The 13,947-nt window shown below is 40.4% G+C and overlaps 1 protein-coding gene across 6 annotated transcripts in view; it reads right to left on the bottom strand.

The window, feature by feature from the left end:
* Positions 1–739: 739 nt before the first annotated feature.
* Positions 740–13,947, bottom strand: part of LOC107701275 (CREB-regulated transcription coactivator 3-like) — a 51,982-nt gene continuing 38,774 nt past the window's right edge. For 3 of the 6 annotated variants that reach the window (XM_016503245.1, XM_016503244.1, XM_016503248.1), the window contains 9 exons: positions 12,402–12,440; positions 11,891–11,976; positions 10,840–10,889; positions 10,523–10,740; positions 8,341–8,606; positions 6,738–6,974; positions 6,539–6,622; positions 6,230–6,455; positions 740–4,188 (listed from right to left, as the gene is read on the bottom strand). In XM_016503245.1, the coding sequence (XP_016358731.1) occupies positions 3,983–4,188; positions 6,230–6,455; positions 6,539–6,622; positions 6,738–6,974; positions 8,341–8,606; positions 10,523–10,740; positions 10,840–10,889; positions 11,891–11,976; positions 12,402–12,440 (1,412 nt within the window). In that variant the 3' untranslated portion in view covers positions 740–3,982. The remainder of the gene's footprint in view (positions 4,189–6,229; positions 6,456–6,538; positions 6,623–6,737; positions 6,975–8,340; positions 8,607–10,522; positions 10,741–10,839; positions 10,890–11,890; positions 11,977–12,401; positions 12,441–13,947) is intronic. The other 3 variants (XM_016503249.1, XM_016503246.1, XM_016503247.1) reach the window with 2 other exon arrangements.

The following is a 13,947-nucleotide window of genomic DNA, read 5'->3' on the forward strand; positions in this document are numbered from 1 at the left end:
AAAATTCTGTCATCAGTTTTTTGTTTCTACAATGTAAAGTTAATGGTCATTAAAACCTTTTGGTTACTCATACTTTTCAAAACATGGTTTGGAACTCATGAGAGGGAGTAAATGATGACAGAATTTGCATTTCTAGGTCAGGGGTTCTTACTACTTTCATTAGCATAGTGATTTTTTGCGTTTTCATTTTTAATATAATTTTAAAAAATATTTATCTGATTATGTTCAAAATGAGCAACCTTTCAAGTCATTTCTCTGCATCCATTTCCTTTAGTACTTAATCTACGAACAGCACAAGTGTCTCGCTGCCTCCATCTAGTGGTTTAGTGTAAAAAGACACCAAGTGGAGAGAAAATGGCTGACACCAGCACGTTGATGTCACAAAAAAGAAAATCCACAGCAGATGTCTGAGCCAGTAAAGAGTTTTATTTGTTTATATTAAATCAAAGGAAAGCACTATAACATACTTCACAAACCAAACGCCTTGTGGTGTAGTACAGAGGTTTTCGATCTGGGTTCTGGAAACTCACAGCACTGCGTATTTTTGTGTATCTCGCATAGATTTCTTCTGATGATGCGAATCAGAGGTGTTAAATAAGAAAGATACACAAAATTTGCACTGATGTGGGTGCCTAGGTTTAGGATTAAAAACCTCTGGTTTAGTAAATCTGTAATATCAGAAAAATAAAGATTTTAATATGGCATATTACAAAAAAAAGGAAGTAACACTAGTGGACAAGAAAATATTTTTTAAATAATATAACTACATTTTTTTTAAAAGGTGACAAAAAAGACAACAAAAAGAATCCCTTCTATAAACAGAAGAAACATAACTAATATCTTATTATGAAGACTATATTAAAAAAGCCAATAAACACCTTTTTTGTCATTTGAGCACAGGGCCTGGAAATGGAAAATAAAAAAAATGAAAGTATCACAGTACACTCAAGAGGGACAGCAAGTGGTCAAGAGCAAGAATAAGGCAGGAGAAGATTAAAAACTCCTAGAGAGAGAGAGAGAATGAGTGATGGGAACAGACTATCATGTTGTCTGAGGCAGAAACCAACCATCAGACCCAACGAAACCACTGAAGACTGTTTCATCTTTTAAAATGTGATGCCACTGTTAATATTCATGAAAAACTTCAGAGTTAACTGAGAAGATGACAGAATGAGAGACGATTAAAAAATGTTAATCATGTTAAAGAGAGACTTTTTTTTAGCAGAAACAGGATGCAGCCAAACATGCTCAACAAGCTCAACACTTCTGCCTGCTTCACTCTTAAACATCATGTTCTTTTATAACAGATGCTAACACACCTAAAGAACAACAATGTTACAAAACAAAGAAACTGCAGCTGCAGGGGTGAAAGCCCAATCTTGTTTTGCCTTTTGTACATGGGGGACCAGATTTATCAAAGCTTAAATATAGAAGTTTATAAAGGTGCAGTCACATTTACATTGTTTGGTTAATTTTCATGGGCTAAATCCAGTCATTTCAATAGGAATCTATGCAATTGGGAATTTTCAGCAAAAGTAGATTTCGCAGTTGGTCACACAGATTCGCCGCACTGTGCTTTTGAAAAGTGACTTTTGTGCTTCATACATCACTACAGCATTGATAATAGACCTTTTTACTCATGAAATGTCGCTAATGTCACCACACCTTACATCTCTGCTTGTGTCAATCATCCTCTGTTCTCGCCTACTTGGACCACAATGAGCAATGCACAACAAAAAGAGGAAGAATTTTAGTAAAAGCGACTTGATTGATTTGACCAACAAGATGGTTTTGAACTCAAAACTCTAAAATGACCTGGATGAATGCAAAAATACATGGCAAAAACAAAACAAAACAAAATTGTGGACATGGCACACAGATAACATTGTTATTGCTTTCTATTACCAACCTCCGGAAGTGGAATAGAAAGCTACACAGATAACAACACAGAGAAGAGAGCATTTTGGATTTCTGGATCTCGGTTATAACAGTTTCTCTGGGAATCTGGCATAATTTTGCCCGGATCTGGCAGTCAAGAGGCAAGAGATGGGCATAAAACCACTCACGATATGTATTCCTGAGCTATATTTAGATATCTTTCTTCATCTCAAAATATTTGGTCATTTGAATCTAGTAATTCACAAAATATACTGCATTCATTTCAAAGTCCTCACATGCATAACATGCTGAAAAGACAACGTATTTGCGTCATCAAAATAAACCAAAATAAAAACTACTGCTTAAAACCAAAAGATAAATTTTGTTCAGATCAGTGCAAACTTCAACATTAGCAATAACAGTGATACATGTGTTCCACGTCCACAGATCACACCTCTTAAAGACGTTTTAAAATCCCAAAGTTTTTTTTTTTCCGTAAAAACCTCTCACAAGGATCAGAGCTGCAGAGAGAGGGCCCATGCTGAACAACGGTGAGAAATACCATCACAACAAACGTTCACGAAAGAAGACGTCCACAACAAAAGTTCAAAGGGAGAGAACATGAACAGATTTACAAGTACAAATACAACTGACATATCAGAAGCCGCATTACAAGTCTGTATAAAATCTGAAATAACCACAAAGATATAGTAAATATACAAGTAAAATAGTTCCTTTTTATGATCTAGATAATTCCAGCCATCTGAGACAGTCCTGTGCTAAAGATCTGCATAGCCAAAGCTTCTATTCGCTAACTATGGACTGGATCAATATCAGCGAGATACAAAGGTTTTTCTTTTAGATTTATACCAAAAATCATAAAAATTTCAGCGCCTACTCACAATTCGTAGTTCTTAAACTTTATCTTTGTAAACAGTTTGCCCTTTTTCTGTTTCAAAAATACATTCTAGTCAGAAAATTGTGAGGCATATATATGTGGCAAAGCTCTCTTTTATCTTTTTATACAAAAAATATGCAAAATAATGCTCTATACACATCATCTACACTCCTCTCTTTATAGTACGTGACTGCGCAGGAGGAGAGGTGTAATTCATTGAATTCTGTCATTTGAATAAGGGGGGACTGGCCACATTCTGAAGGATGGACTGAGCGTGTACGAGTGGCTTTGGCTCACTTACGTGCCAGCAAAGTGATCGCTGATTGGTCAGAAAACCACAGCATTATTATGCGGTTAGCTTAGCGCATGCTCCAAGCTTCAGGCAGTGACACCAGAGACTGCTGGTTAATTTAAATGTGTCTGCTACTCAGTAGCCCGAACCAGACGGTTCAGGACACCGAACATGTTCTGTCTTGGTACTGAAAAAGAGTTTGGGTTGCGTGGCGAGGGGGAAAGCTCAACCCATCCTGCTGGTGTCTCGTATCACAGCATTTGGTGCATCAATATGGGCTGGTATTAGGCCGGCTGTCGACTCCTTCTGTTCCATAACACGTCATATTGTCATCTTCTCACCGTCTCTGCATTCAGGACCGTCCCATCCTTTCGCTGCTATCGAAATGTCACTGAAAGCTGCTGTGACCTTCTAATAACATCCAAAAGCAATATGTAAAACAAGCACATTCATTTTGTTTTGGTTGCATGGCTTTGAAATAGACCAGCAATGCAACAGCCCGATCCAGTCATCGGTTTGGCATTGCTATGGCTTCTGTGTTCTGATTGTCACTCGGCACAAGGAGTAGATACACGGCAGGTTCATGTTTGTTTGTTTCATTGTCTTTACAAATCAAAGCACGTGTAAAGCGTCAAGATTGGCTTCACACATCTGCTGAGTGATGAACGATGTCTTGGGAGGCAGATGGAGCATGCTGAGCAATGGCGGCCACTGAGAGACGGCGTCTGGGTGACTCATGCGAGCGTGATGATTCACTTTATGTCAACATGTAGTGTTTATGCATGCGCTTTGCATTTAGGAAAATGTAAAGATCTTTTTATGTTTATAGAAGTCTGAGTGCTATAGGTTCTGTGCTTTAGTCATCATGTTCATGGACTTGTATGTATGTATGTATACATGCATGATGTGGCTCTTTAAAGTCTGTCGCTGCGAAAGCTGTCCTCTACTGAGGGGTCAGGGAGGACCATATCGGGGTCACTGAGCATGCTCAGTCCATCCAAACTGAGCGGCTCGATACGTAGTTCATCCTCCAGTGGAAAAACTCCTTCTGAGTCCAAACACTCTGGCACAGTGGACAACACACTGCTGATGTCCTTAGACAGGCTGGAATTGGAGTCATCTGAGAGACAGAATGAAAAACAACAGAATTGTGAGTGAGTCCAGGAAATGTGAAAGCAGAGATGTGCAAAAGTTTTTTTTTTCTTTTTCTAAATGACTAGTCAATTAATCAGTCTTAAGGAATCCCTTCATAATCTATCTGGTTCTGGTTGATGTGGCCTCAATTGGATGTGTTTCTTCTGGGGAATTTGCATAAGAGGTGTCGTTTTGTTCCACAAAATGGCATGCAATGGAATGGAAACAGTATAGAGGTCTTAACATACTACTTGACTGCAACACTTGTGTTGGGAAGCTCAAAACAAACAAATTGAGATGCCAAAATGTTCATGATCAAAATGGTCATGCGACATGAAATTTCAGCTTTGCCATCACAGGAATTTATTACATGGAAAAATACAAATAATAAAAAAAAGAAAACGGTTCATTTCAATTGTAAACTTTAGAAAAAAAAATGACAAACTACACTGGAAGTGACATATCAGTAGGATTTCAGTAAAATATTCAGATTAAATTTTTTCATATAAAGTGTTTGTTTGTTTGTTTGTTTTATTTCTCATATCGTTTTAAATAACTGTGTCATGGATCCTGTGCCTGCTCTTCCGTTTGCTCACCACCCGAGATCACCCGCTCATTACTGTGGACCCTTGCACCACACTAACTGTTGCACTTCACCCCGGACTACATTTCCCATCATCCATTGCACTGATTACGCCCACAGCTGCAACCAATCAACACACTTTATAAGCCACGAACTTCCTCTTTCTCACCGCCGAGTATTGTTTGCGTTTATCGCTCTCCTAGTGGTAGCTCTTTACGGAGCCAGTTCCCTGTCCTAGTTTCTAGTTCTAGTCTAAGTCTAGTCACGTCGTGTTGCCTTATTGCCTGTTTCCTGATCTTCTGCCTGTCTTGGTTGTCTCTCTCGTCTTGTCATTTGGACTCCGTTTGTACCTCGACTGGATTGTCATCTGTCTGTTGCATTACCCGTTTGCCTCGCCCTGTTGGATATTGTTCGCCGAAGATTGATCACGTCTGTCCTTGGATTACTCTTTTGTCTCGCCTGTGCCATACCTGTTTGCTGGTGTTTTGACCCTGCCTGTTTCTGACCATGTCTGTGAATAAAGCTTTGCAAATGGATACGCATGCCTCTCGTCTCGTTCGCCCCGTTACAAACCGGTATCAATCTCAGACAGGTTTGTTAGAGACTTTGCCAGGTCTTCTTAGGTAAATTATGAACCTACTTGAAGAGGTTGTTGCACATTATTAAGCAAGACAACAGTTCTCATGCAATACGGGGAGGAAGAAAGATATTTCTGAAGATGAAAAGCTTGAGCTTTGTGAGTTAGGGTTGGCTGAAATACAATGCTCAACTGCCAGCCAGCATAGAGAGACACCAGCAGCTTCAAACACCCGTTTACTGCTCAACAGTGGCTTTTTAAAGCTGCCTTTATAATAAAATGAATTTGTTTGACTGAAACTTTCCTTAATAAACCTTTATCTGATCAAGCTCTTCTGCACTCAAAAATATTTTGACAGTTTAATAATCTCTGATCAGTTTTTGCAAGATAAGTTGTTTTCATGCCTTTCGCAAGATGTTGCACTATTTCATTACTTTTCATCTTCAGAAAGATCTTTCTTCCTCCCCATATTGCATGAGAACTGTGACTTGCTTAATAATGCGGAACAAACTCTTTAAGTAGGATCAGCATTTACCTAAGAAGGCCTGGAAAACTATTTATCAAACCTGTCTGAGACTGATATCAGTTGTCTAAAAATATATGAGAAATAAAACAAACAATTTCTATGAATGTTTATTTTACTGAAATCCTCCTTGCATAATAATTTGGAACACACGGTAGTCAGCTGTTGGATGACTAGGTGAAGATCAACTAGCATATTTTTGAATGTGATATTTCCTTGTTATTTCAATTTACATTTTATTGGCAGTTACATAAAATGAGTCCATGAATAAAGAATCTGAGTTTGTGCTTTGAAAGCAGGGCATGAGGATGAAACCTGAACGGTAAATTCTCATAATGACTCACAATGACCTGCTGTCTGATCTTCCGCACCTGTAAGGATGATGTTGGGCACTCCTCCTCCACAATTAGAGTAGAGCATGTTGGGTCTCATCTGAAGGTGGTCTTGCAGGTTGCCATGACTGCCACCTAAGCCCATGAGGGCAGTCTGGGAGCAGTAGAGGTTGGAGGAAGGGTCAAATCCTCCTGCCATAGAGCTCATGACATTCTCCAACATATTATACTGATCCTGCTGTTTAAACACGCACAAAATATTCGTTACAAAACATGATCAACTTGGGAATCCGAGTGTACTTCAAGATATGCTATATTTACCTGATAGGACGAACACTTGGACTGACGTCCAGAAAACTGCTGCTCCATAAAGGGATCGTTGAAAAATGCTCCCATGCTGCTGTGCTGTGAGCAAAAACAAGATTCAGCGTTTTTATGTTCAGCCAAGAATAACCAGCATCTGTAACAGTGTCTTTCCCCTCAGATGCCTGCTTCTACTAATGTTACAAAGGGAACTCACAGCGCTGGAATTAAAGTCGAGTGGGACGTTCTGCAGCGGGGACACAGGCTGGTGCTGTTGTTGCTGCTGTTGGCCACCTGTTGCTCGTTGCTGCACCCCTGGATGCTGGGAGCTCTGCTGCATAGACGGATGGGACTGAGGAGGAGGCTGCTGCTGCAGGGGCTGCTGGGCTTGCTGGTAAAGGGGGTAGGGAGGGGGCGGCTCCATCGGCAAGTTGCTGGTGTCCAATGCAACCCCCTGAAGAGAACGGGAAAGTTATAAAAATAATTTGACTGGGAGCTTTTCTCCTATTAAATTCGGATAAGACAGAGATATTACTTATTGGACCAAAAGACAGTACACAGAATCTCTTAGATTACAATTTGCAACTAGACGTATGTACTGTTACTTCCTCTACAGTCAAAAACCTGGGTGTTATATTAGACAGCAACTTGTCTTTTGAAAATCCTATTTCCCATGTTGCAAAAATAGCATTCTTACATCTTAGAAACATTGCCAAGCTACGAAACATGTTACCTGTTTCTGATGCAGAAAAGCTAGTTCATGCATTCATGACCTCTAGACTGGACTATTGTAATGCACTGCTAGGTGGTTGTCCTGCATCTTCAATAAACAAGCTACAGGTAGTCCAAAATGCAGCGGCTAGAGTCCTTACCAGGTCAAGAAAATATGATCATATTACCCCAATTTTACAGTCTCTGCACTGGCTACGGCTGACAGTCACCACTGATAAGCGACCACTAAATATTGTAGAAACTTAATTTGCTGTAAAGTTGCTTTGCAATGATTTGTATCGTGAAAAGCGCTGTACAAATAAACTTGAATTGAATTGAATTGAATTAAATTAACTACAGGGTCTAAACTTCAATTGCTCATACACCACCATTCAAAAGTTTAAAATGTTTCAGAATAAGAAATGTTTCTTGCGCACAAAATCAGCATATTAGAATGTTTTACATTAGAATATTAGAATGACTGGAGTAAAGGCTGCTGAAAATTCAGCTTAGTCATTACAGGAATAAACTGCATTTTATATACATTAAAAAAAGAGAAAACTTATTTTTAATTGTAATAGCATTTCACAATATTTTGTATTACTGTTTTTTATGACAGTGAGAATAAAATGTCATTTGAACTATTACCTTAAGGTTTTAACCATTTGGCATTTCCACCATTTGTAGCAGAGAATTTAGTGTTGAATTCAAATGGTTGTGCCACATTTGAACTCAACACAGAAATCTGTTACAAACCATTGCAGGGTCAAAAATGATATGCAGGGCACTATCCAAAGACTCAGAGTAAACAACCCTTTCCTATTCTCTCACGCCATGTATATAATTGGTCTGTGCTGTGTGGTTCAATCACTAGTGATGTATCAACACACATTTGAGTGTTTGCCTTTCAGCATTCACAGCAGAAAATGGTAGTGCATAATTACATTTTTTTATTTTTTTTATTTGCAGTCCTGAAAAGTCTAACAACATTAGACACTAGAGCCCTGTAAGCAGTTTAATACAAGCAGCTAGTTATGTTCTGGATGAGGAAGATACCACCAGAGAACGTGAGATGCTGGATGAGGAGATTTAATGAATACTTTTCTCACCTGTGTGATCGGGGACAGAGAGGGCGACATTGTCGGGGAGAGCTGCTTGCCCAGGCTTCGCCTCTGATCGCCCCCTGGAGAGAGTGTCAGGGGACTAATGGGGGCCGGCCGTCTCCTGGGTGAACTCGCCATGCCTGTCGGAGGAGGGTTGGACAGCGAGGAGAGACGCAGAGACGTGTGGATTGATGGATTGCTGAGAGATGAGTGCAGCTGAGAGTTGGTGAGGGATGCCTGGATGGAAGGGTTGCTTATAGAGGATGACAGCCCTAAGAGGACAACAAACATGACATAATCAGCTCCAGGGGTCAAAAGTACTTCTTGAACCGCCTTAATGAAACCGAGACAAACCAATAATGGCTTTATGAGTCACTGCGTGCAGGCCGGCTCCTGTCCTGATGTCCACTCCTCAGAAAAGACACTGAGCAATTGTCTGCAGGTTACTGGACCAGCGAGAGCGAAAGAGAAAAGAGCTGTTTATGAGCAGCCAATTCAGGGGTTAAAGGTCAGCTGTGTCTCTGGGGATCGGCCAATCAGCTAGCAGCACAGCTGAAACGGGCAGCAGAAACATCCCAGCACACCCTGTTCCCAGACATGAGAGCGAATGGAAAGAATAAAGCTCAAGAGAATGGAAGTCAAAGAGAGCGATCAGATGGCGGATGGATTTAAAAAGGGGGGAATAGAGAGGAGGAGAGCTGTGGTCTTCTGCATGGATGTGGCCCTTTAGAAAACACATGGCATTCATTCCCCAGAAAGCGCCTACAGTGTAAGCCTACAGTGTGCCGTTAAACAAAGACCGGAGTGTTCAGCCAGGCTCTTCTGAAGCCAGGAGATGCTTTAACAGCAAACGAGCCTCCTTGAATATCGATTTGGTCCCAAACAAAAGCTCTTTTTAGTCTTAGACTGTGCGTGAATGAGATTATGCATGTGTGAAAACCAGTACAAGTATTAATGTGTCTGTTTATGATCCATATAGTAAACCCACTGACCTTGTGAGTTTCCAATGCCCAGATGCATCATGGCTGCGGGAAGGTTGCCGGTGCTGCTGCCTCCGCTCAGGTTGGGATATCCAGCCTCGTCAGGGTCCAGCGGAGTGGGCAGCGGAGAGGGGAAGTGCAGGTTACTGAGGTCAGGAAGAGACCCGCCAGTGTTTAGCGTGCCCTGGTAGTGAGACAAACCCGCGTTCTGCTCTGGAGATGGGAATATACTGCAGAGAAACAGAGAGGGACAATGTTAAATGTACAGCAAATATTTAGTAAGCAACCAATAAACATGCACACTCACACACAAATTTCTCTTGACTTACTTGATTCCAGGCACTTCACAGGACTTTGGCCGGGAGGACAGAGACTGCACCTGCAACCAGGCAACATCTGCATTATATATCCACATTCACGGAGATACATTTTGCGAACTGCTATCTACAGACAATCAATTAGTAGGTTGCTTATAGAGGATGACAGCCCTAAGAGGACAACAAACATGACATAATCAGCTCCAGGGGTCAAAAGTACTTCTTGAACCGCCTTAATGAAACCGAGACAAACCAATAATGGCTTTATGAGTCACTGCGTGCAGGCCGGCTCCTGTCCTGATGTCCACTCCTCAGAAAAGACACTGAGCAATTGTCTGCAGGTTACTGGACCAGCGAGAGCGAAAGAGAAAAGAGCTGTTTATGAGCAGCCAATTCAGGGGTTAAAGGTCAGCTGTGTCTCTGGGGATCGGCCAATCAGCTAGCAGCACAGCTGAAACGGGCAGCAGAAACATCCCAGCACACCCTGTTCCCAGACATGAGAGCGAATGGAAAGAATAAAGCTCAAGAGAATGGAAGTCAAAGAGAGCGATCAGATGGCGGATGGATTTAAAAAGGGGGGAATAGAGAGGAGGAGAGCTGTGGTCTTCTGCATGGATGTGGCCCTTTAGAAAACACATGGCATTCATTCCCCAGAAAGCGCCTACAGTGTAAGCCTACAGTGTGCCGTTAAACAAAGACCGGAGTGTTCAGCCAGGCTCTTCTGAAGCCAGGAGATGCTTTAACAGCAAACGAGCCTCCTTGAATATCGATTTGGTCCCAAACAAAAGCTCTTTTTAGTCTTAGACTGTGCGTGAATGAGATTATGCATGTGTGAAAACCAGTACAAGTATTAATGTGTCTGTTTATGATCCATATAGTAAACCCACTGACCTTGTGAGTTTCCAATGCCCAGATGCATCATGGCTGCGGGAAGGTTGCCGGTGCTGCTGCCTCCGCTCAGGTTGGGATATCCAGCCTCGTCAGGGTCCAGCGGAGTGGGCAGCGGAGAGGGGAAGTGCAGGTTACTGAGGTCAGGAAGAGACCCGCCAGTGTTTAGCGTGCCCTGGTAGTGAGACAAACCCGCGTTCTGCTCTGGAGATGGGAATATACTGCAGAGAAACAGAGAGGGACAATGTTAAATGTACAGCAAATATTTAGTAAGCAACCAATAAACATGCACACTCACACACAAATTTCTCTTGACTTACTTGATTCCAGGCACTTCACAGGACTTTGGCCGGGAGGACAGAGACTGCACCTGCAACCAGGCAACATGTGTATTACACATCCACACTTGCAGAGATTAATTTAACAGCCTGCTATCTACAGACAATCAATTAGTACTCTAGCTAGTAAGACAAAATGGCATCATACTTAAATCAATAAAACTTTTTTCTGTAATCAACAGCACAAAGATTCTTTTAAAGTCACCATGAAATCAAAACTGACAATTCCTATGTGTTTATGGAATGTTGCAGTATCCGCACACAACATTAGTTTATCAAAGAGAAAGAAAAAAAAGTACCCTGTTAAAACATTAACATGCCTCTCTCCTTACAATCACATCTCTTCTCTGATGACGTGTATACTGACGCAAGGGCTGAGTAATAACGTATCCAAGCTTCAATCACTCACACAAAATGACTGCAGTAATTAACCAACGACAATGATCCAATCAATTCCTGATGGACAATAAAATTCCAACCTACATATTTTACTTGGTCGAGAAGATTTTGTACTTGAATATATGTTACAATAGGGAAGAAAAATAATCGCAAATTCTTTTACATGCTGACTTTTAATATTATTACTTCCTCAACTAGATCAAAGTTACCAACTTGACTAGATCAAAGTTAGGCAATGACTGAATAAATGGCAGGCATAATACTGTATATTGGCTTATGGGACAAATTTAGAAGCACAACGCATTGAACAGACTAATAAATACAAGCAAAACATTATCAGTGAGATTACTGGGTAAAAAGTGAACAAATAAATGTAACTTCAAATACAATACATAATGCAACCAAAAGATTTAAACTTCATTTCAGTACACAAACATAGTCAAATCAAAAACTAACATGCTATTGAACACAGGTCTTTATTTAGTTAGTAACAATGGCAAGTAAGAGGTCTATTAGGCTGCCTTTATACATTTCTTTGGTCACAACCAAATTGTGTTGTTAACTCAGTACTACAGATACTGCAAAAAGACTTTTTAAATTTTGCATTTAACATCCCTAGCCCACATGTACTCACCTTTTTGGCCTCCCATAACTGTTTGGGCAGTGGCTTATTCACTCCAAGCAGATTCTCCTCATTAGGGACAGCAGGAAATGAGAACACTGCAGAGGAAAAATGACAGTCTCCCATTAAATAATTAAAATCCTCCCTGTTAGCATCCTGCCTATTCACATTGCACGGTTAGGACTGCTCATCTAAGTCACTAATTTCATGTTGTCAACAAACAACTTAAAAACAATAAACTAAAAAAAAAGAGCAAAAGTAAATACTTCATCTGCATCGCACAACTCACCCAAAAAAAGTGAGATTTATTAAGTTATCTTAAACTATAAGAGAGGCATGTAATCTGAGTGGGACCGCCAGCAGGGGACACCAACTGTTCCACAACACCAACACCATCCATCAGCCCACTACAGCAAACCACAGCGGAGTACTGTGAGGGCTGATGATGGCATTAAACGGGTGAATCTTTTTTTGGTGAGCTGAATACATGACAGAGAGTCAACAAGCATGACAACACACTTACCATCTCCAGTACTGTCCACCTCTGCTTCATTCATGCTTGCTGTATGACCACAAACACAGAGAGAAAGAGAAAGGCCAATTAGATCAAAGAGCAGTTAATCATTTTGCATTCACATTTGTCATTTTTCCACCCAGTCATTTGCTGTTTGCTTTTCAGGCCCAGGACAGTGGGGTATTATAGAAAATATTTTAAAGGTGACATATCATGAAAATCTGACTTTTCCAGGTTTTAAGTGCTATAATCAGGTCCCCGGTGCATCTACCAACCAAGGAAACGTGAAAAAGATTAACCCAGTAACTTTGTTTTGGTAAGCCTTTTTCTGCGAGCGTCTGAGAAAACGAGCGCGTCTGATTTCGCTCCCTTGGTGACGTTGCAAAGGGATCTCATTATAATATTTTACATGTTGTAAAAAGGGGCATAATATGTCTCCTTTAAGTATTGGGATAAAAAAACAAAACAAAACAAAACAAAACAAAAAAAAACATTGAGAATGTGCACTTGGGCACTGACCCATGTCTTTCAGCATATTAGCATTAAAATAGCTAAGTGAACCACTGCTGATGTAATAGACAATATATTAACACATGGCATGATTAACACTTTAATTGTAAGCTTTTACGTAAAACAGATCCTGAAATTAATCATGTGTCTAATATCCACGAATAAATTAGTCTAAAGCACTGAAAGTAATTATTTCTCCATCCACAAAACCTAGTCTAAGGTGTAACTGTGGTGAAAATAAGCACCATCATACTCATATTTTATGAATGTTATGAAAACAACAGGGATGAAGTCATTACACAAATAAATGTAATCATATGCCCTGAGAATATTATTCTTGTTAAATCAATTATTAAGAAATAGCAGAACAATATACTTTCAGAATGATGGACTCAAAGGAAATCACAAAGGCACGGCTCAAACCAGAACCTCCACAAATTCAGAGATGCGAAACAAACATGCAAATACATCTCATACTAAAAGTAACATAATTTAACAAATTGAAGTTTAAATTAAAAATAGATGGGAAAACACATAAAATATCAGTGGGGCCAAGGGAGCCCAATGAAATATAATGTATAAGGTCCAGAAAGCCTTATGTCACTGATAAGTTTTTAACTGAAAATTGTGAAAACAGAAATGAACATAAAGTGAAAGTGAAGTGACATGTGGCCAAGTTTGGTGACCCATACTTGGAATTAGTGCTCTGCATTTAACCCATGCAAAGTGCACACACACAGCAGTGAACACGCACACACCGTGAACACATCCCTAACCATTAGGCCACGACTTCCCCATAAACAACTCCCTCCCCTTCTTCTCCCTGTGTTTCTTATTTTGTTTTTCTGTTGTATATTTGGATTATGCTATAAAAATATCACTTTTCAATATTGTTAACTGGCTCTCTGATGATTTAACACAACATATTAGCAAGCATCACTAAAATATTTTGAACGCAAGCTTTTGCCTCCAGCAAATGGCGCTTTTCCACTGCGACGACTGGTACGACTCGGCTCGGCACGGCTCAGTACGGCACGGCTCGGCT

The sequence above is a fragment of the Sinocyclocheilus anshuiensis genome, unplaced genomic scaffold (assembly GCF_001515605.1).
Source record: "Sinocyclocheilus anshuiensis isolate Anshui unplaced genomic scaffold, SAMN03320099.WGS_v1.1 scaffold1946, whole genome shotgun sequence".
Lineage (NCBI taxonomy): Eukaryota > Metazoa > Chordata > Actinopteri > Cypriniformes > Cyprinidae > Sinocyclocheilus > Sinocyclocheilus anshuiensis.